Consider the following 21,940-nt stretch of genomic DNA (forward strand, 5'->3'; position numbering starts at 1 on the left):
GAACAGTTGAGGTGAAGGTAGTAAGTAAACGTCTGGATGTACAGGTCAGAAGCAGGATGTATGGCAGGCATAGAGATAGATAGGATACAAGCATGCTGGTTCAAACCATGAGTGCTGAACAGACAGGCCAAGGAGAGGGTCATGACTAAGACGGAGGATGAGAACAGGAAACAGGACCCCTGGGAACGCCAAACTTTAAGGGGTGGGCAGAAGAAAGACCCTAGCAAAAACAGCAAGAAGGGAGGGTCAGGTGGTCCCCTCAACACAAGGTGGTGCTGAGGGGGACACCAGCCCAGGGTCGGCGCAGCAGCTGCACTCCTCCCTGCTCCACAACACTTCATTCTGTTCAAGTGCCCAAACACACCTCCACTCACTCTGTCAACCTTGCTGGAATTAAGTCTTCCTGATCCAAACCACTTCACCTTCCCTCTCCTCCACTTTGAATGTCTCCATCTTCACCCACAGTACCCCTTCCTCCTGTCTCAGAAGAAAATGCCCCTTCACTTTTTAAGGATTGAGCACACTCTACCGCCTACATTTTACACTAAGGTCAAAAGGGGAAGACATTCCCTGACTCCCTCTCTGGCTTTCTGCTTATTCCTTAGCCCATCACACTCTGCCTTCTGCCCCTCCCTCATACTGAAACTGCAAGGCCTTTCTTCCACCCTTCTCTGCCTTGGATGGCCCATCCATTCTTTACATTCAAATCTGTCCCCTCCCCTGTGGCACCATCCCAATCCAGCCCAAGCAGTCTTAGTAGCTCCCACTAAGGTTTCCCAATACTTCCATTTATACTTTCCTTTGAAAACAGATAATACTCCTACATAAACTGACCAAGGCTAAACTATCATAAAGAGCTCACTAGATGGTGAAATTTTTGAGGGCGAGAGTTTGGCCTTATTCTTTGTGGTCATCAGTACCTCCCACATTATCTTCACTAAATAACTTCAATAAATCTCTGTTCAGATAGTACCAAAAACCTAAATTATGCTTATTTTATATTTACCACTCATGCCAATCACAGTAAAAGTTATCTACAAGTGTGCAAAAATATTTGTAATTGATTCATTTACTGCTGGAGCAAAGAAGGTCACCTCAACATTGTGTTACCAGTAACAGAACACTGGAAGCAATAACCAGAAATATAAAAGTACTTCCATTTATTGAAGACTTACTATAGCCAGTCCCTGTGGAATGTCTGACATGCCCAACCTCATACAATCTTGACATCAACACTATCAAGGTAGTGATTTTTCCTCTGCACATCATGTAAAGAAACTAAAATTTAAAAAAACTGGTTAAGCTAGGAAGCAGCAGTCTCCCTGGGTCTGACACAAAGCCCAGGTGCTAATCTCCCTTATGCTAACACAACTACTAAGCTGACCCCTCTGCAGGGCTGTCCACAGTTCTGGTTTGGACCCTCACAGAAAAATCCAATGAGGCTTCTGCCATTTCAGTTATCCCATTCATGGAAATTTAACTATCTGCTTGAAAAGTCAGCTAAGTGGGACAACTTGACAGCCACCACGAAAGAATAATGTTGGGCCCTTACCTTAAACAACATAAAAAATTAACGCGAAATAGTTCAAAAAACTAAATGTAAGAGCTAAAACTATAAAACTCTTAAAAGAAAGTATGAGGTAAATCTTTATGACTTTGGATTTGATAAAACGTTAGATATGACAATAAAAGCACAAGCAACGACAACAAAAAATAGATAAACTGGACTTCAACAAAACTAAGGACTTTCGTGTTTCAGAGGACATTATCAGGTAGTTAAAAGACCACCCACAGGATGGGAGAATATATTTGCAAATCATATATCTGATAAGGGTCTAGTATTCAGCATATGTGAAAATTCCTAAAAGTCGACAACAAAAAGCAAACAAAGCAATTTTTAAATGGGCAAAAGATTTGAATAGACGTTTTTCCAAAGACAACATACAAATGGCCAATAAGCACAGGAAAAGATGATCAACATCATGTCAGTCACAAGCACAAATCAAAACCATAATGAATACCACTTCATATCCACTATGATGGCTAAAATAAAAAAGTTAGATAATAATCAACTGTTGGTGAGGATGTAGAGAAAATGGAACCCTCAGACACTGCTGATAAAAATGTAACATGGTGCAGCCACTTTGGGAAACAGTCTGTAAGTTCCCCTAAATGAGTAAACACAGAGTTACCGCACAACCCAGCGGTTCTATGCCCAGGTATGAAAAGAAAAGAAAACATAAGTCCACACAAAAACTTGTGTGGCACATTCACAGCAGCATTATTCATACTAGCCAGAAGGTGAAAACAACCCACATGTTCATTAGCAATGAATAAACAAAATGTGACCTATTCAAACAATAAAATATTTGGCCACAAAAAGGAATTAAGTATGATATATACTACAACAGGAATGAATCTTGAAAACATCACACTAAGTAAAGCCAGTCACAAAATACCATATATTTTATGATTCCATTCATATAGAAGTCTAGACTCAGGAAATCTGTAGAAACAGAAAGTAGAATAGTGAGCCGGGTGTGGTGACTGTAATTCCAGCGCTTTGTGAGGCTGAGGCCTGCGGATCACTTGAGGTCAGGAGTTTGAGACCAGGCTGACCAATATGGTAAAACCCCATCTTTACTAAAAATACAATAATTAGCTGGGCATAGTGGCACATGCCTGTGATCCCAGCTACTTGGGAGGCTGACGCTGCAGTGAGCCAATATCGTGCTACTACACTCCAGCCTGGGCGACAGAGTAAGACTCTGTCTCAAAAACAAAAAAAGAGACAAAGCTGAATAGTGGCTTCTTAGAGCTTAGCAGGATGGGAAGACTGGAAGGTGCCTTGGGGAGACAAAGCAGTAGCTAACAAGACGGAAGCTGAAGAAGTGAATCCTCACCATAGCAAACGGCAGGGAACGTGGAAAAGCACATGGCATGTCTGAGAAACAAAGAGTAACGTGAAAGAGAGGACGTGAAGAAGGAGAGGAAATGGAGTACAGAGGCTAGAAAGAAAGGCAAGGACCAAATCACAAGGGGTTATGTTCCTTTCAAGGTGTTTAGATTTAATCTTAGAAAAGAGGAACCACTGGTAAATCAGTAGCATGTAACATGATCAGAACTGTGTCTGTGGAGAAATAACTGGACTGGAAAAAGCTCAGTGATAAAGATAAAAGAACTTACTGGAAAATCTCAGTTGAGACTGTCCTGAGCCATGCCAGTGGCAGTAGAATAAAGAGGAAATATGCAGTGTGTATCAACAGTTCTATGAGAATTTTGAAGAAGTCATCAAGCTTGGATCCAGTTCGAGTGAAGAGGAGGGTAATAGTGCCATTATTTCTAGAAAAAATGCAGGAGCAACCAATCTAAGAAAGAAGTGCTAAGAGCAAGATGCCTGCAGGATTTCTAATTAGAAATTCCAGTGGGAAGGTGGAAGTCAAGGAATGGAACGGGAACCAAAGAAAAGTAGAGTCTACAGGGTGAATTCAGTTCAAAAAATCAAGGCAGGCCGGGCACAGTGGCTCAAGCCTGTAATCCCAGCACTTTGGGAGGCCGAGGCGGGTGGATCACGAGGTCAAGAGATCGAGACCATCCTGGTCAACATGGTGAAACCCCGTCTCTATTAAATATACAAAAATTCAGCTGGGCATGGTGGCACATGCCTGTAATCCCAGCTACTCAGGAGGCTGAGGCAGGAGAATTGCCTGAACCCAGGAGGCGGAGGTTGCAGTGAGCCGAGATCGTGCCATTGCACTCCAGCCTGGGTAACAAGAGCAAAACTCCATCTCAAAAAAAAAAAAAAAAAATCAAGGCAGTGGAAAATCCTAATAACAGCAGCAGTTCTCTCTTTGGCTTGCATCACAATCACCTAGAGAGCTTGTTTACGAGAGTTTCTCCTTTACTAGGTATGGAGTAGGGACCCAGAATTTCTATTTCTGATCAGTTCCCAAGTAACACTGATGCATTTATAACCACCAGGGTAGAGCAAAAAGAAAAGGAACCCCAGGAGGAACCCTGAAGAATACTGTGGCCAGGAACAAGGTCTAAGTTGCTTGATAACTCTTAAAATCAGAATAACCCAGTAACTTCAAGCACAGTGGGGAGACCAAGCTAAGTTCCAAATCACAGCCCAAACCACAGTAAGAGTAACAATATTATCCATAGTTTTACTTCATTTTGCTGCCTATCAGTGAAAAGTTACATGCAAATTTCTTAAAAGTGGGTACCAAGAAAACATTCTATAGCAAAAACGTTAGAATCTTAAGAGCTGATATAGCAAAATTAAAAACAAAAAAAAAGTTCTGGCATAGTTTATCCTCCTGAATGCCATGATAAGATGCCAAAAAGGCTACTTAAGGGAGGTCACAGTCAGTCCTGAATCTCAGTAACAGATTATCCCAACTAAACAATGGATATATCTTTGCCTAAAACAGTAAGAGGTGGTTTCTTCTAGGAAAATATTACTCTAAGATTTATACCATCATTTAAAAAATTATGTGTATTTTACAATTTTTTTAATGTATATCATCATACAATAGACATCTAAAAGGGTAGATGATAGTTAAACCTGCAAACCCAGGTGGCATTATTAAAACAGGTGCTCATTTTTACCTCTCTGACTGAGAATTCCTTCAGGTCTAAATATTTCAGGAGTCTCAAAGGCAAAAATGCAGTCGCTTTCATGGACTGTTTCCAGGTCGTCTGTATCACAGAAGGAACGATGGAACCCATCATAGTACATTTCCGTTAACACAATCTAAAAATAGGAAAAATATAAACAATTGGGTAACTGGAAATTCAATACTAATTGATCTCCCAATTATATCAACTTTTCCAGACAATCAGGACTGGCAGTGGTCTGAGAGAGCTTTGAAACATCTCACAATGCTTACTTTGACTTTAATGAGAGAATCTTGGAAGCACAATATCCTCTGTAATTATATAACAATATACAGTCATCTGTGGGTTCTACATCTGTGGATTCAACCAATTGCAGATCAAAAACATTCAGAAGAAAAGAAAAGGATGATTGAATGTATACTGAACAGATAGCCTTTTTTTCCTTGTCATTACTTTATAAACAATATAGCATAACAACTGTCTACATAGCATTTACACTGCATTAAATATTATAAGTTATCTAGAGATGAATTAAAGTATATTGGAGGTACAACTATTATGTATTCATAAAATAAAAAGTAAAAATAAAGTACACAGTATGATATGTTTAGGTTCCATGCAAATACTGTGCCATTTTATAAAAGGGATTAAAACACTGTGGATTTTGGTATCCTAGTGCAGGGGTTCCTACAACCAATCCCCACGGACACTAACGGACACCTGCACTCTGATGTCAGAACTCTATGACTCTAACTCCAGAGTTCCTCTAAGTTTTGATGTAGAAGAGAACCAGGAGATCATAACATCTAACTCCCCCATGTCACTGGAAGAAGAGAAGCCAAGAGACTTGCCTAAAAGTTCTACAACTATTCAGCCTCATGTCAAGGAAGAGTCCACAATGACTCTGAGGCTTTCTCCCACATCATTTAATTTTCCATTTTTCAGGCTAAACCATCGATATTTGTATTGAAAAAAAAAAATCAACTCAAATGTCCAAAAATACTAAGTAGTTAAATATATTATAGCCCTACTGGAATATAAAGCTACTAAAAAGAATAAACTATATATATTTGCACTAACATGCAAAGATCTAAAAGCAAGGTAAAAAAAAAGTATGTATAAATGATTCTACTTTTATAAAATAATATAGTATATGCATGGAAAAAATCTAAATGAACATAGGATTAAAGTTAGCAACCCTTAGCGCTAAGATACCTAATATGAGCTACTTCCTCTTTCTGTTAGATTTCTGAAATGGTTGAGTATTTTACAATAAAACAGAAAAACAGGACAGGCATGGTGGCTCAAGCCTGTAATCCCATCACTTTGGGAGACCAAGATAGAAGGAATGTTTGAGGCCAGGTGTTCAAGACCAGCCTGGGCAACATGACAAAACCTCGTCTCTATAAAAAATACAAAAATTAGCTGGGCATAGTGGTGTGTGCTTGTCATCCCCACTACTCGGGAGGCTGCGGTGGGAGGATCACTTGAGCCCACAAGGTTGAAGCTGCAGTGAGCCATGATTGTACCATTGCACTCCAGCCTGGGCAACAGAGTAAGACCCTGTCTCAATCATTCAATCAATCAGTCAAGCAATACAGAGAAACAACAGATGGAGAGAACACTGGAGACATTTAAAGACTTCATTACATTCTAAGCCGCACTGGATTGGGCACATAGGTTCCAGTCCGGCCTACCACCAACCAGCCCTGCAAACCTGAACAAGTCACATGGCTTCTCTGAGCCTCTTTCAAATAAGGGAGTTGGACAGGACCGCTGCGGTCCCCTCTACCAGCACTAACACTCTGCAAATCTACCAAGTAAAAGGGGTTGGTGGTATATTCCACAAATAGTCCAGCAAAAATATTCCTGGCATATTTTCCTCCTAATGAATTTAACGATCATGTTGTTTTTCTGCTGGTAAACATGCAAGCAAAATTCACTCTCTTCAGCAAACTGAGGTCAAAAGCACACTTGCAATTATTTCAACAATTTAAACCACATGCAAAAGGAGCAGACAGTGCTGGAAGCTGTAAAGACACAACCAGATTTGCCCCGGACACCACCGAAGCCTTGCTCCCTCTTTTTCTGCCTTTCCCTCATCCTGAGGAAGAGAAAGAGTTAATGAGCTTTTCAGAGTAAGAAAGAATATGAACATTTTACCAACATGCCAATACCTGGCCTGCAAAAATATGAGATATTTGCTATATTAAGGCAACACTGCTGGTTGTATTTGTTTTACTGTGGTAACTTCCCAAATGAGGCCACATGAGGCCAAAGTACAAAACACCTTTATTATTCCAGGGATTACATAGTAGGTTCCAGAAGCTGCTATGTAGGGAAAGGTATTTAGCTACTGAGTCATTTTTCCTTAATAAATCTTAAATACAGAATGTTTTCCCAAATAAAATAATCACAGTAAATTGAGTAAAAACTATATGCAAAAACATGTCAAGTCACAAACAGGTCAAAAGTATTTTTGGTCAATTTCAACGTAACTGCTTATCGAACATGTATCCCAAAAAGGGGCATGGGCACAACTTTCCTTTCTCTGATCTAAACAAGGTAACAGACTCTGATCCAGCCGTAATGAAAAAGCAAAACATATTGAGCATCACGTACAAAACACTGTACTAGCAAGATGTCCACTCTTATCACCACAATGAGAAGGGGTTTTCTAGTGTCACTGCTCAATTTTTCGAAGCCTCTTTGACTGTCAAATACTGCAAGGATGCTCTACTGCTCACATATACATCCACAGGGATGATTTCAGAAGGGTTAATTATACCTTATGAACAAAGCTACAAGAAGGTCTGAATGTAAAGTCACAGCTTTTAAAATTATCTATACAATTAAATGAAACATGAAAGGTTCCTCTGTACACTTTACTCTTTTGGGTCTTGATTTTTTTCCCCTCAACTCTAAATGCAGCTGGTTTTAAATCGCCATCTAATCGTACTTGGCAAAGAACTGTAAAAAATTCCAAGAAGACAGAAAGCGATGCTTTTGTGGCTCATGTATAGCTGGACTTAGCAGACTTATTACCTGATCAGTGGGGATCTTTGTTTCCATAGACACTGCTTCCCGAAGTCTGGCGACAGTCCCAGACAGAGGCACAGCCACACCAATCCTCATGCAGTGAGAACATTTCCCTTGATACACTACAGTGACATAGAGAGGCCTGTACAGATCAAAGTCAGATCTTCTCATTAGTCACTTATTTCAACTAAAATATAAAAGATGCAAACCAAGCCTGAGCTGAAATCAACACAAAACCAAAGCTAACCCACACTGTTACTCGGAAGCTGGATGGAAAAATTTCATTTGGCTCTAAGTAGAACTATCAAACAGTCATCAAGATCTTTGAAAAAGGCAATCTTCATAAAACAAAAATGTATCTATACTTGATTCTGTGCTTTGTATTTTCTTTAAAACAGCCTAACTCCTGGAAATGTTGAGAAACTGTTTAAAATAAAGCAATTAAGGAATAAGAAATGTAAAGTAAGGTCTCCAGAGAATCCTGAAGTCACTCAACAGCTCTCCCCCACCCCCGATATTATGTGTAGATGACAAATTGGGCCAGACTACACAGCCCCTGCTTGCCTCATGTGCCTACTCACCCTGCAAACTCAGGTGGGCATTTATTCTTGTATGTTTGCAGCAATGACTGTATTCAATCCCACTGTTAATCCTCTTACCTGTCTAAATAAGATAACCTAATAGGAGCCTACAGAGGAAAAGGAATACTATAAGAAAATACAGTCTTCATTTTACTAAATCCATCCTTACCTTGTGTGGGGTAGTGGAATTGGCAAAGAAATGCAGAGGAATGGATCAAAAGTGTTGCTCTGTTTCTGACAATGAGGACATGTCAAAGAAGATCTTCAAAACAAAAAGGTAAGACACTCAACATTAAAAGCACCCAGAACTACGTCAAGTAAGCAAAGTAAGTGGGAATATCTGATTTGCTCATACCTGTACTGCGCTTGAAAGAGTTCTTGTACAAAAGTGCTACAGACAGGGAAAGATGGTCCCTCAGGCATTATATCAGTCTCTGACGGTGGCTAAAAAGAAAAAGTACAATTTCACAGACCAGAAGGATCAATTCTTGGTTAAAGATGAACCTAGAGAGTTACAAATGTCCTTGACTTCCTTTACAGACTACGCATCAAGTCCAGATACTTCAGTGACAGGCACCTGCTAAAGGAGCCAGAACACAGCAAGCAGGATATGGGTCTCGTGGACTCATCTCCTTACAGACTCTGCCAGCAATCATCTCTATACCGCACTCAGGCAGCTGGGCAGCTCTCCTTCCCCAGGATGCTCCAGTGTCCCTCCAATTCTTGAAGCCCCCACCCCAACCTCCTCCAGGAAGTATCCCCAATCACTTTAAAACTACTAATGCTGCCCATGCCTAAATCCCCAGGACTGATTAGCTGTGCAGTCTATGTTGGTGCCTAATCACACTCTACTTCATGTTCTATTTAACTTTTCATGTCCCTCCACCTAACAGTTACTGAGCACCTACTACCACATGCACAGAGCACTGTACAGGACATTATGATACAAAGATATTAAGACCGAGTGCCTGACCTTGAGGATATCTCAATTTGGTGGGAGAGTCAGCCACACACATATAATCATATGACAGAATAGAGTGTTCAGGCACAAAAGGACCTTGAATCAGAATAATTTAACAACTCACCAAACCTGGAAATTTAAAATTTGAAGTACAGAGCAGAATTATCAAAAACTTAAAAGCTGCCCAAGGGAAGCAACTCTTTAGTCTTAATTTTTTTTCTATTATATAAATCATTTTACCCACATTTTTAAGACTACATGTATAAAATTAAGAATTAATCACTATGTTTCTCAGTAAGAACATTCTGGGGGTCCTATGGTCAAATCCAATCCTAACAGCAGAAAAAATCCATATGTTTCCTTTGTGATTGTGTATTCATTCCAGTGAACTACAGAGTATGTGTCTTATTAGAATAGAAAGCAAATATATTCTGCTTTAAAAAGTTTAGTGAAATGGGATCACTTAATTTTAATCTAAAGTTCACCATACATGCAAATATTTCCCCTCTCATTAGACTATAAATTTCTTGGGGACAACAGCTCTTGTATCTTACACTGCCAGCATAGTAGTAAACAAAGTGAAAGGTCCTTTAAGTATCCATTGAATATTATACTCACCCAGAGCTTAGTCAATTTCATTGTATTAATGCAATGCAACATGTCCTCAGTAGAAGAATCTACAGGCTCTCGTGGCTAGCTAACTGCCCTAGGGCAGCGTGCATCCTTACCTTCAGAGGATGCTGGCCACTCTGCTTCACTGAATGGTTGAGGTCTTCGTGAACTCGGTCCAAAAGCCACAGCAGAAACTCCTGAGCATCATGCTGAGAATTTCCCCGGTACTGCAGTGCATTCTTTGACACAACAGTCTATGCAGGTAAATAAATCAGGATGAACAGTTGTGAGTTCCTGGCTTTAAAAAATGTATATTTATTCATAATCCCAAAAGGGATGAAAGATCTCAAGGGTGTTAAAGAGTACTTCCCAGGAGAAGTGCAAAGTAAAAACAGATGCCAATGTAAAAACCTCACCCCTAGAAACATGTACCAGAATCCTCAAAATACATTTAATCCAGCAATCCTACTTTTAGAAGTCTATCTAAAGAAACCATGAGAACAGCCTGTCAAGACTTCTAAGAAAATATTCATCAGGGTTTATAAAAGCAAATAATTGGTAATAATTTGCACATCTTAAAAAGGGGAATTGGTTTAGAGTAGGAGGTGAAACAGTAAAGACAGTTAAATTATGATACAACTATATGACATCCTTAAAAAATATTATATTAAGTGAAAAAAAGGCTATAAATATGTAGTGTGAAATGTGAATTTATTCTTGTAAAAATCGTTTAGGGGGTGTAGACATATACATATAAAGAAAAAGTTCTAAAATGACATGTACCAAAGTATTAAGTGTTATCTCTGGGCGACAGAATTACAGGTGCATTTTTTCCTTCTCACTTTTCATATTTTCTACAATTAACAGATATTACATAAGAAAGCAGTTAAAAGTTTTGTTTGGAACTTTACAAGATTCATTTACATTGCTTTTGCTAAAATGCTAAACTTTTACTATGTAAGATACATTACAATTTCAAGATTCATCACTAATCAACAAAGATTTAATAAGTATCTAAGATACTCACACAGCCTAGTGAGGGGGACATGGAGGAAGTCCATGCTTACAGTGTAACATGATGGGATAGTGGTGATGGATGCCAAGTTTCTCATAGAGAGGAAAGTTACAGATAAGAAGGAGAGATGGCAATGAATCTGCTAAAGTCAGTATAAGCTCTTTTTTTATTTTATTTATTTATTTATTTTAAAGATGGGGTTTCACCATGTTGGTCAGGCTGGTCTGGAACTCCTGGCCTCAGGTGATCCGCCCACCTTGGCCTCCAAAGTGCTTGGAGTACAGGCATGAGCCACCGCACCCGGCCTAGTATAAACTTATATTTAGCTTAATATAAAGATGAACAGATAAACAATTACAGATATTTATATATACTTGGGTTCATATCCATATATCTGTACACTGAAAGGCACAGAAGCAGTGACACTCCAGTAACAACATGCACATCCAACGCCCAGACCTTAGTTTCTAATACCATTTCCCAGTATAAAACTAGGGCTCCGTGGAGAAATAGCCAATTCTACGGCTGAGACAGGGACATGTCAAAGGGACAAAGAAATCAACCTAAAAGAGCTTCCAACAGCCAAAGCTGGACAATTTGATCAACAGAATAAATAATATTGGGTTGCAACCCAAAATATAAAATAAATAAGTATAAATTGATATAACTAAATGACTAAATGAATAAATGAGGGAGAAAAGAGGTGGGTGAAACTAGTCTGATGGATTGAAAGAGGAAAGCAAGGATGACAGCAAGGTCTCCCATTTCTGACTTAGGTAGATAATGAAACCAGAGGAAGAGATTAGGGGACCACAGTTTTGAACAAGCTACATTTGAGGTATCAATATGATTCCAAGTGAGGTTAAATCTGGTGCTCAGGAAAGAGATCTGAGCTGGAAATGTGAATCAGAGCAGCATACGCCTATCACATGAAAGAGAACCCAGGGAATATCTGGTGAGAAAAGGAAGCAGCAGGGACAGAACCTTAAACACTGGGAAAGGTCACAGAAAAGCTGCCCGCGAAGAAGCAAAGAGGTAGCAGCCAGGAGAAAGTGGCACCATACAAGTGAGGAAAAACAAACCTCCACAGGAACGGAAGCAACAATGAAAACTACTGCAGAAAAGTCAAGTCAGACAGGCTCTGAGGCAGATCCTATGGAATAGCAAATTAAGAGGTTGCTTGCCCATGCAATCTCAATGAAGCAGAATCTTTATCAGAGACAATTATAAGAAATGAAAAGGCAAAGGTTTACTGCCAGAGATCATTCTTCATAACCAAAGACCTTAGTTATAAAAGACTGGAGGAAAGACACTGTGACCATCTAGAGGGGACTTTAGGGAGCAGAGGGACCAACATGCTAAGGGAAGGAGCTAACAGAAAGGAGATATCTGAATAAAGGTGATTATTTGGTCTGAGCGCGGTGTCTCACACCTGTAATCCCAGCACTTTGGGAGGCAGAGGTGGGCAGATGACCTGAGATCAGGAGTTAGAGACCAGCCTAGCCAATATGGTGAAACTCTGTCTCTACTAAAAATAGAAAAATGAGCCAGACATGGTGGTGCGCACCTGTAATCCCAGCTACACAGGAGGCTGAGGCAGGAGAATTGCTTGAACTCAGGAGGTAGAGGTTGTAGTGAGCCCAGATTACATCACTACACTCCAGCCTGGGCAACACAGTGAGACTCATACGAAAAAAAAAAAAGTGATTCTTTGGTAAGGGGAGAAGGAGAGATTGATTTAAACAAGGCTGTAAAGGAATTAGCCTTAAACAGAAGGTAGGAGAGATGGAAGAGAAAGAGGAAAAGATAGTCCTGGATGCAGACAAGCTAGAGACAGGAAGGCAGGGAACCTGGTTTTTTGAGTTTGTTTTGTAAAGAAAGTAGAGGACAACTGCCAAAAAGAGCTCTTAGGTATAGCAGGGGTATTGACAATCTCGTGGCATATAGTTGGGTCACACAAACTGCCAAAAGTATAGCAAGCTTCGGTTCCAAATCCTCTCTTTCATTTTCTTCCAATTAGGAAAAAAAAAAGAAAATTTTCAACATAGACATTCCAAAAAAAAAAAAAAACCAATCAACTGAAATCAAACTCAAATGTTTCAAAGCAGCTATTTTATACACAGCATCCATTCAGAATTCAGGGTGGAGACCACATTCAATTATCAAGACTGCATTAAATTTATTTGCAGTTCTGGCCACTATCACTTCAACTCATCCACACTTCTCCACCAATTGCTGTGTTCTAAGGCAGAGTGTCAAGGCTGTTCAACAAGATGTTTGTTGGGCACGACGAAACAGGCAATAGGACGTCCGAAAACCTCTTATTAGGGCAAAATCTATTCTGGGTCAACCCCACCCTAAATCACTACATCACACCCTAAAGGAAATTTAAGGAAAAGAAAATCTCAATACGCAAACATAAAAGCGCCTCTTTCTATCCCTCACAATGGTAACTTCTTCCCACTGCAGATACCCAGGGGACTACTTATCTTACTTCTTCCCCAGACAAAACAAAACATAGAAGAATCTAAAGGCCAATCCTTTAGTATGTGTCACAGAAAAAAGAAAAACAGTAGGAGTCAAGAATCCCAAATTCAAGCTCTGGCTCTGCCACAAACCACTGTATCGGAGGCAACTCACTGAACCTGTGATTCGACTCCTGGTCTACCAAATAAGTAGATGAGACCCCTGCATCCCAAATCTTTACCCAACCTCCCCAAGAGTCCCAGCAAGTGATCTGGTTTACATTTTTGGTCATATCTGATGCTGCTTTGATTTGCTTTTTACAATTTTTTTTCATAATTAAACCTTAGTTTATTTGATGTCCTATATTAATTTTTCTGCATTTTTGCAGTTTTGAAAACGTTATCAATGTCATCTGTAAATAGAAGCATTGGTACAATCTGAAAAATTATTTAAATATGTCATTTCTATGGACAGTAGAATGTGGGCCAGGTGTCTTGGCTCGTGCCTGTAATCTTGGCACTCTGGAAGGCCAAGACAGAGAAGGGCTTGAGCCCTGTACAAGACCAACCTGGGTGACACATTGAGACCCCGTCTCTATTTAAAATAAATAAAAATAAAAGAGAAAAAAAATAGAACATAAACCTTCTTAAAATGAATCTTATATATTTGTGTATATTTTACAGAATTTGGGTCTACTGTTTCTGCTTGGAAAAAACATTAAACTGAGTCTCGTGGCTTAAATCCTATACATCTTACTACAAACAAGTTTGACCACTGCTCCAATTTTCCCCTCAGTTGAGATGATCCTTAGCATATAGTTACTAAAGAATAAAATAAAAGGCAAAACACTTACCAGATTTTCAAATTTCACAAAATTTCTCCTTACCCTTCAAAGAGAGAATGTTTTTTTTTTTTTCTTAAAGGAAAAAAAAGTTGGAAACATGGGTCAGAAAAGAGCCATAAAATTAGATACTATGAGGGTCTTTCTTCCTGTAGAGCCCTAGTAAAAAGGCCGATGCATCTCAGGCTCCCAGAAAAAGATACTGACTGGTCCAAGACATCTTCACCTAACCCCAGGAAGAAGAAAAAGCAATGGTAGGTCACTGGTGATTCCAACCCATGGGAAATGGATGTGGCAATACTGGTCTGACACGAATGATCGGGAGTTGGGCTACTCTTTTCAGAAGAAGGGTAGCTTGCAAGACTCATCAAACCTAATCACTGCCCACTTTCTTTGATTCTATGCCAGAAGAAACATAAAATTTGTTTCCAGTGATCATGGACCAAACACACACACACACACACCCAGAAGAACTCAGGACAATAGTATTACATTTTTAGAAAAAGAAATAGATGAAATGCAAACAGCTGGGTTTATAGGTGTTATCCAAAAGTGAAATCTGGTTTCTGGGCTGCTGCTGGAAATAAAATAATAGGCACTTGTCTTGAGAAAAGTTTCATCTTTTGAATTTTACTTTCAGGACACCTACTATGTTGATAAAGAATAATCAGCTAAAACATAAGGAATGATTTGTACAAAGAGATGAATACTGTAAAAACAGATATGACCTATGAAAAAATGGTAATATAGTGTCCATGCAATAGTATGCCATACTAGGACACAGAATAAATAGGGCCCTCTGTGCCCTTCATCCGTTCTCCTTTCTTATCTTCTTCTCTGAGGGGAAGTCTTTCAACAGAAGGCATAAATAAGACTCAAAGGTCCCTAGTATTAGCTGGTTGGGGCAATAACAGGCCCTTGAAAGAAAGCCTAAGGCTTCCAGACTTTCACACATACTTCCCCTAGGGCTGGAATGGCCTCCACCACACCCCTCAAATCCATTCTCCCTCCTGAGAAGGATAAGCAGGGGACCCTGGTGGGAGGGGAGCGAAAGAGAAATGAGGCACAGGGAAAGGGGTCTTCCATCCAGGATGGATGGAAAGACAACCTGATGAGGACAGGAGCAAATGCCATACACATTCCCTGGACTCTCTTCACATTTGGCCACAGGGAAAATCATGTTATTCCTGGCACAGGTTGAGTATCCCTTATCCAAAATGCTCAGAACCAGAAGTATTTCAGAGTTAATTTTTCTTTTTTTGGATTTTGGATTATTTGTATTATACTTACCAGCTGAGTATCCCAAATTGAAAATTCAAAATCCAAAATGCTCCAATAAGCATTTATTTTGATCATCATGTGAGTGCTCAGAAAGTTTCAAATTCTGGAACATTTCAGATTTCAGAGTGTCAGATTTAGGATGCTCAACCTGTACGGACCTCCTGATCCTTCCAGACACAAAGGCCAAACACAAGATAACTGAAGTATAGGTGTCCCTCATAGTCAAGTTCTCAGGATCCAAACTCAGGAATCAAACAGATTTGGATAGCAAAGAATATCTGCACTGCTATAAGATTAGTGTCAGACTTTGAGCAAACTCATATGTACCACAAAGACCTGGGGGCAAGGACTCATTGCTGAGTAACAACTAGGAAAGTATACATTCCTCACCTAAAAGAAAAGGCTCTAATAAAGGGGTTGAGTAATGGTTACTACATTTCAAGAAATTGTAACTGACTGATGAAACCACAAATCTAAGGGTTGAAGTATGGTCAAGAGCCAGTATGAAGGGGAGAAATAGTGAAAGGGATATCCTATAAGTTGATTCAGCCAGATGAACAATGAGCAAAAGTTTTCGCAACAGATTATACAAGTCGCAAGAGAAGACTTCCAAGTAAGTATTTACACAATGGTTGAAACTTGCTTCTAGAAATGCAGTAGAAACAGAAAGATTGGATTATGAATACCAGGGTTCAAGTCCTCTTTCTACTACTTTTGATTTTTTTCTTTTTTTTTTTTTGAGACAGAGTCTTGCTCTGTCCACCCAGGCTGGAGTGCAGTAGTGCAATCTTGGCTCACTGCAACCTTTGCCTCCCAGGTTCAAGCAATTGTCCTGCCTCAGCCTTCAAGTAACTGTGACTACAGGCATGCCACCATGCCCAGCTAATTTTTTTATTTTTAGTAGAGACAGGGTTTCACCATATTGGCTAAGGCTGGTCTCAAACTCCTGACTTCAAGTGATCCTCCCATCTCAGCCTCTCAAAGTGGTGGGACTATAGATGTCAGTCCACGCCGAACCTTTCTACCATTTTTTACTTAACGTGTTTTCTCTGAGCCTCAGTCATCTTTTCTGCAAAATGGGGATGGTGATGATAATGTTTTTCTAAAATGATTACTATAAGGCTTTAATGAGATCATAAAAGCATTTTATGAAGTCTAAAACTCTATACAGATGCTATTATGTTAGGTTTGAAAAAATCAAAAAAAAAAAAAATCATCCTATGATACTACATAATCCTTAAAAATGCCAAAGAGAAAGAAAAGGAGAAAATATCTAAAGCATTGGTTCTCAACCCTGGCTACACATGAGAATTACCTGGGAAAACCTAAAAATAAAAACCATGTCCTGGCAGCAGCCTACGGCTAATTTTTTTTCAAGTGTGACTTATTTTTAAAGACTATTTCTAATGTGAAGCCAAGTCTGAGAACAAACAGAGCCACAATGGAAAAGCTCCGGAGTTTCACTTCCAAAGGTATCAAAACTTAGGGGAGGCTCCTTTGTCATAAGTGCATTGTGTCACTTGTTACATTATGTTTTATTCATATCTCCAGGACAGATCATCTCACATGCATCACTAGACAGTGAACAGGAATAATGTCGTACTCAATATTACTTCCCCAATACCTAGCAAACAAAATACAATGCTTGGTGCAAAGAGTAACAGTAACAGTTAATACTTATTGAGTGCTTCTACTGTATCAGGCACTACACTTACGGCTTATAGGTGTTATTTTCTATAAAATTCACCCTTAACGGCTGGGTACCATGGCTCATGCCTATAACCCCAGCTACTCTGGAGGCTGAAGCAGGAGGATCGTTTGAATCCAGCAGGCAGAAGCTGCAGTCAACCGAGATCACACCACTGCACTCCAGCCTGGGTGACACTGCAAGACTCTGTCTCAAAAAATAATAATAATAAAATAAATAAATTCACCCTTAGGAAATTCCCTATGCAGAATTATTTATAGATGAAAAAAAGTAGCCTCAGAGAAACAAGTAACTTGTTCAAAGTTATCACTTTTTTTTTTTTTTTTGAGACAGAGTCTCACTTTGTTGGCCAGGCTAGAGTCCAGTGGCACAATCTCAGCTCACTGCAACCTCCACCTCCCGGTTCAAGCGATTCTCCTGCCTCAGCCTCTCAAGTAGCTGGGAGTACAGGTCCAAGTCACCATGCCCAGCCAATTTTTGTATTTTTTGTAGAGACTGGTTTCACCACTGGCCAGGCTGGTCTCGAACATCTGACCTGAAGTAATCCAACCAGTTCAGCCTCCCAAAGTGCTGAGGTTACAGGCATGAGCCACTGTGCCCAGCCAGTTATCACCATTCTTCAACCTTAGCTGACTAAAAAAGCCTTAAAATACTTTTGTCCATAATCCTTGTTCAACAAAGTACCTTAAAATGATCTGTCCCCATACAGGACTCAGCATCATACAGGGCTTAAGGTTCTTCATTCTAAATGTCAATTCTCAATTAGACATAAAGTGTGACTGAACTACAGCAGCACCAACCCTGAGGGTTCAGGGAATTTATTTGCTTTTAAATAAATCCTCGTTAAGCGGTTTTTGTTTTGTTGCAATTTGTATTTCTTCCTATGACTGAAATATGGCCCAGAAACAAAAATGCAGTTTATCTAATTGGGATGTTATTACTTGAGGCAAAAGGAGGAATGCAGACTATGTAGAAAGATCAAGTTGCAGCATGCGAAGAACAACGTCCTGCCCTAGTGTCCCAGGATGCTAGAGAAAGCAAACACACCAGAGACAAAGATCTGGCTTTGGAGAACTACATCTGTCTCTCATCAGTAATGTAAAGGGGATGTTCTTCACCTTACATTGCTCAAGCTGCTCTGCTGGTAGAGGCTAATTTCGCCAACAGTCCATCCTTCCCCACACAATTTAAGTGGGCAGGCCTTGCTGACTCCAAGTTTACAGTCTGCTCAGGTCAACACAATGTGTTTGACTATTCAAGTAAGTAACTCAAACAAATCTTCTTTTTGGCCTCTTTGTCATTTTCCAACACAATCCACAATTCTTTTCAACTAGTAAAACCCTTTTTTTAAGGAGGAAGGGGAAACATTTTGATTTAAAATCAACACAAAAATGCAAACGTCCAGTCCCAATGCAACTAAAAGGTCATCATACAGGAAGCATAATAATCTGAAACAGTTAAAAGTCAGAACTGGAAAGCCATCTGAATAGCTAATAAATTATTATATATTCCTATCATGAAACATTATAAATGACTGAGAGTTTTAAAAGCATTAAGTTGTACACGTTAAATATATACAATTTTTATATGTCAATGATATCTCAATTAAGCTGTTTAAAAACAGACACACAGACGTATGGAGCTTTAAACCAAAGTTTTCCATTTATAGTAACTTTAAACCCAAAGCCCAAACCAACCTTTGAATCTTAACCACTGGGGAAAGAAAGTGACAGCAGCCAGTATCCAAGAAAAATGAGAGAAAGAAAGAAAAGGAATTTATCCCTATGGCTACCGCCTTTTTAGGCCATCCTGGCTTGTCAGGTGATGGGAGATGAATGCTTAACCCTAGAAAGAAAAAAAAAAAGAATGTCAGTAGCAGCTTTCTGAGCAAGTAAAGAAGGTAGAGGAGGAACATACAGACTTACAAACTCAGCACAATGGCCCTGCCCACAGCTCAAGAGCCAATCAATGTTCTTGGCTGAGTGGCGCTCCTCTCCAAAGTGGAAGTAAAGTGACCTATACATCCCAGGAGGCAGAATAACATGGGATAGGCAAAGAGTAGAGGAAAAATGAGATAAGGCCTTGAACTACTCCTAAGCCAAATACGCATATATTTCTTCTATAAACACACAAAGATTATATATAGACACACACAAGAGGCAAGGTATACAATCTCTTGATTTTGAATATATTGACATTTGAATGTAACAGACCGAAAATGTTTTAACTGAACAGCCAATTGTATAAGGGAATCCAAAATATTCTGGAAATAACCTTGTTTTGAATCATTATTCTGCTATTGCATTTTTATAACGGAAACATCAATTAGTAGTAACTAAGGGACATTATTCATAAGCAGATCCAGCAAGTTTCACTATAAATTATGCATTCATATCACCATAAACTCAGAGTACTCCCAGTAAAATTTAACTGCCTTAGATGCTTGCCAAGTCACAGGCCTGCCATGGCACTACCCTGTGCGTTCTTGATAGGCAAGCCAAGCTGACTCCTGGGCCACACATAGGCTTGTCCTCCAATCAATCACAGCCCCTGCTCATTCTTTCAATCCTGACCACAAGAAACAGATCTCCTAAACACCAGCACAGACACCTCCAGCTCATCCTGGCTCCAGTCTTTTCCTAGCAAAGTACAATTCAGAACCCTACCAGCCTAAGCCTGGCCTGGCCCAATCTTGACCAATTCTAGTCAGTTCAGGCAATGATCATCTGCATGTCTTATGTGGATGCTAAATGGATGTGTGTGTGAATATAGGAGGGCAAACAAAGAGCAGTGTGAAATCAAAATAGGGCAATTCCCTAGTATCAAAATGTTACTATCATACAGTAACTTTGAAGAATAGATCAAGCTGTTCTCCCTCACTACTAACCAAAGAAGTGCAAATGTAAACAATGAAATGCTATTTTCTACTTAGTAACTTAAAGATTTATTTTTTAATTGCAATAGTAAGGTACCACATATTCTTAGCAATGTTCGTGGTACAATCCTTCTGTAAAGAAGGTAATAATACGATTTAAGAGTCTTTCAAATAGGTAACTACTGAAAGGAATTTTACATTTTATACAGCCTCAAGAAATAATCAAAAGTGAAAGATATAAGTACAAAATACATTCATTACAACCAGAAGTCATCTAAATGTCCAAAAACAGGTTATAGTACCTTCATACAATGATCAGAAAAGTTTTTATGACAAAAGTTACTCATAAGTCAATATGAAATAAAGATCACACGTTGAAAATCTGGATATATGGTTTGATATCAATTCCATCAAACACACAGGGGAGCGGATGGCAAGAAAGTCAATTTTATTATTTCAGCTTGCATTTTTTTTCCTTATTTTCTACAGTAATTTAGACACTACTCTTACAGAAATAGATGTTACCTCATACTAAATTTTAGCAAAAGAACCCAAACACAAAAGAATATATACTCACTGCAAACCAAACTACGAGATATCACTTCACGCCCACTCAAATGGCTATAATGAAAAAGACAGTTGTTAACAAGTGTTGATGAGGATATGAAAAAACTGGAACCTTCACACAGTGCTCATGGGAATAAAATTGGAAAAGAGCCTGAGAGCTCCTCAAACAATTAAACACAGTTACCATATGACCCAACAATTCCACCTCTAAAATATACCCCAGACGAACAAAAACTTATGTCCACACAAAAATCTGTATGTGAATGTTCACAACAGCATTACTCATAATAACCAAAGTAGAAACAACTCAAATGTCCATCGGCGGATGGATAAACCAAATGTGAAATATTCATATAATGGAATATTTTGTAGGTGTAAAAAGGAATGAAGTATGACATATGCTACAACTGATGAATCTTGAAAATATCATGCTAAGTAAAAGAAGCCAGATACAAAAGGCCACATATTATATGATTCCTTTTCTCTGAAATGTCCAGACCAGACAGAGACACAATGTAGCTTAGTGTTCATCTAGGGCTGGACCCTTCCAGGGAAATAGGGAATGACTGCTAATGAGTACGTGGTTTCTTTGGAGGATAATAAAAACGTTCTAAAATTGATCGTGGTGATGGTTCCACAACTCCATGAATATAACTGAATTGTACAATAAATGGGTGAATTAAATGATAGGTGAATTTTATGTCAATAAAGCTGTTTTTAAAATAATATATATTTATTCCACTCATAATAAACTCCAACAACAGACGAAACTAATCAATGGTGTTAGAAGACAGTCTAACTGTCTATATCTAATGAATGGTGTTAGAAGATGGTCTAATCAATGGTGTTAAGACGTCAGTCTAACATTCCAGAAGGAATACCTTCTGGAGTGTTAGAGATATCCTATTTCTTGATCTGGGTGACAAATTATCACTTTAGGATAATACATCAAGCTGTACACTAACGACATATTTTTCCGTATATATGCCATACTTAATTTAAAAAGTCGACATCAGGCTGGGCGCATGGCAGCTCACATCTGTAATCCCAACACTCTGGGAGCCCAAAATGGGCAGATCACCTGAGGTCAGGAGTTCAAGACCAGCCTGGCCAACATGGTAAAACACCACCTCTACTAAAAACACAAAAATTAGCCAGGGGTAGTGGCATGCACCTGTAATTCCAGCTACTCTGGAAGCTGAGGCAAGAGAATCACTTGAACCTCAGAGGTGGAGGTTGCAGTGAGCCGAGATCACGCCACTGCAGTCCAGCCTGGACAACAGAGCAAGACTGTTGATGAAAAAAAAAAAGTTGACATCAAAAAAGAACAATACTAAAGTTTCTTAATTTCGTCAGACTCTCAGGCCTTCA

General features: G+C 39.2%; 1 protein-coding gene across 1 annotated transcript in view; it reads right to left on the bottom strand.

Annotated features, from left to right (window-relative positions):
- Positions 1-21,940, bottom strand: part of USP31 (ubiquitin specific peptidase 31) — a 77,855-nt gene that overhangs the window by 30,379 nt on the left and 25,536 nt on the right. Inside the window, exons 2-6 of the mRNA XM_017534386.2 lie at positions 9,933-10,070; positions 8,599-8,687; positions 8,413-8,505; positions 7,669-7,804; positions 4,615-4,759 (exon numbers count right to left, since the gene is read on the bottom strand). Of these exons, the coding sequence (XP_017389875.1) occupies positions 4,615-4,759; positions 7,669-7,804; positions 8,413-8,505; positions 8,599-8,687; positions 9,933-10,070 (601 nt within the window). The remainder of the gene's footprint in view (positions 1-4,614; positions 4,760-7,668; positions 7,805-8,412; positions 8,506-8,598; positions 8,688-9,932; positions 10,071-21,940) is intronic.

The sequence above is a fragment of the Cebus imitator genome, unplaced genomic scaffold (genome assembly GCF_001604975.1).
Source record: "Cebus imitator isolate Cc_AM_T3 unplaced genomic scaffold, Cebus_imitator-1.0 Scaffold85, whole genome shotgun sequence".
NCBI classification, from domain to species: Eukaryota; Metazoa; Chordata; class Mammalia; order Primates; family Cebidae; genus Cebus; species Cebus imitator.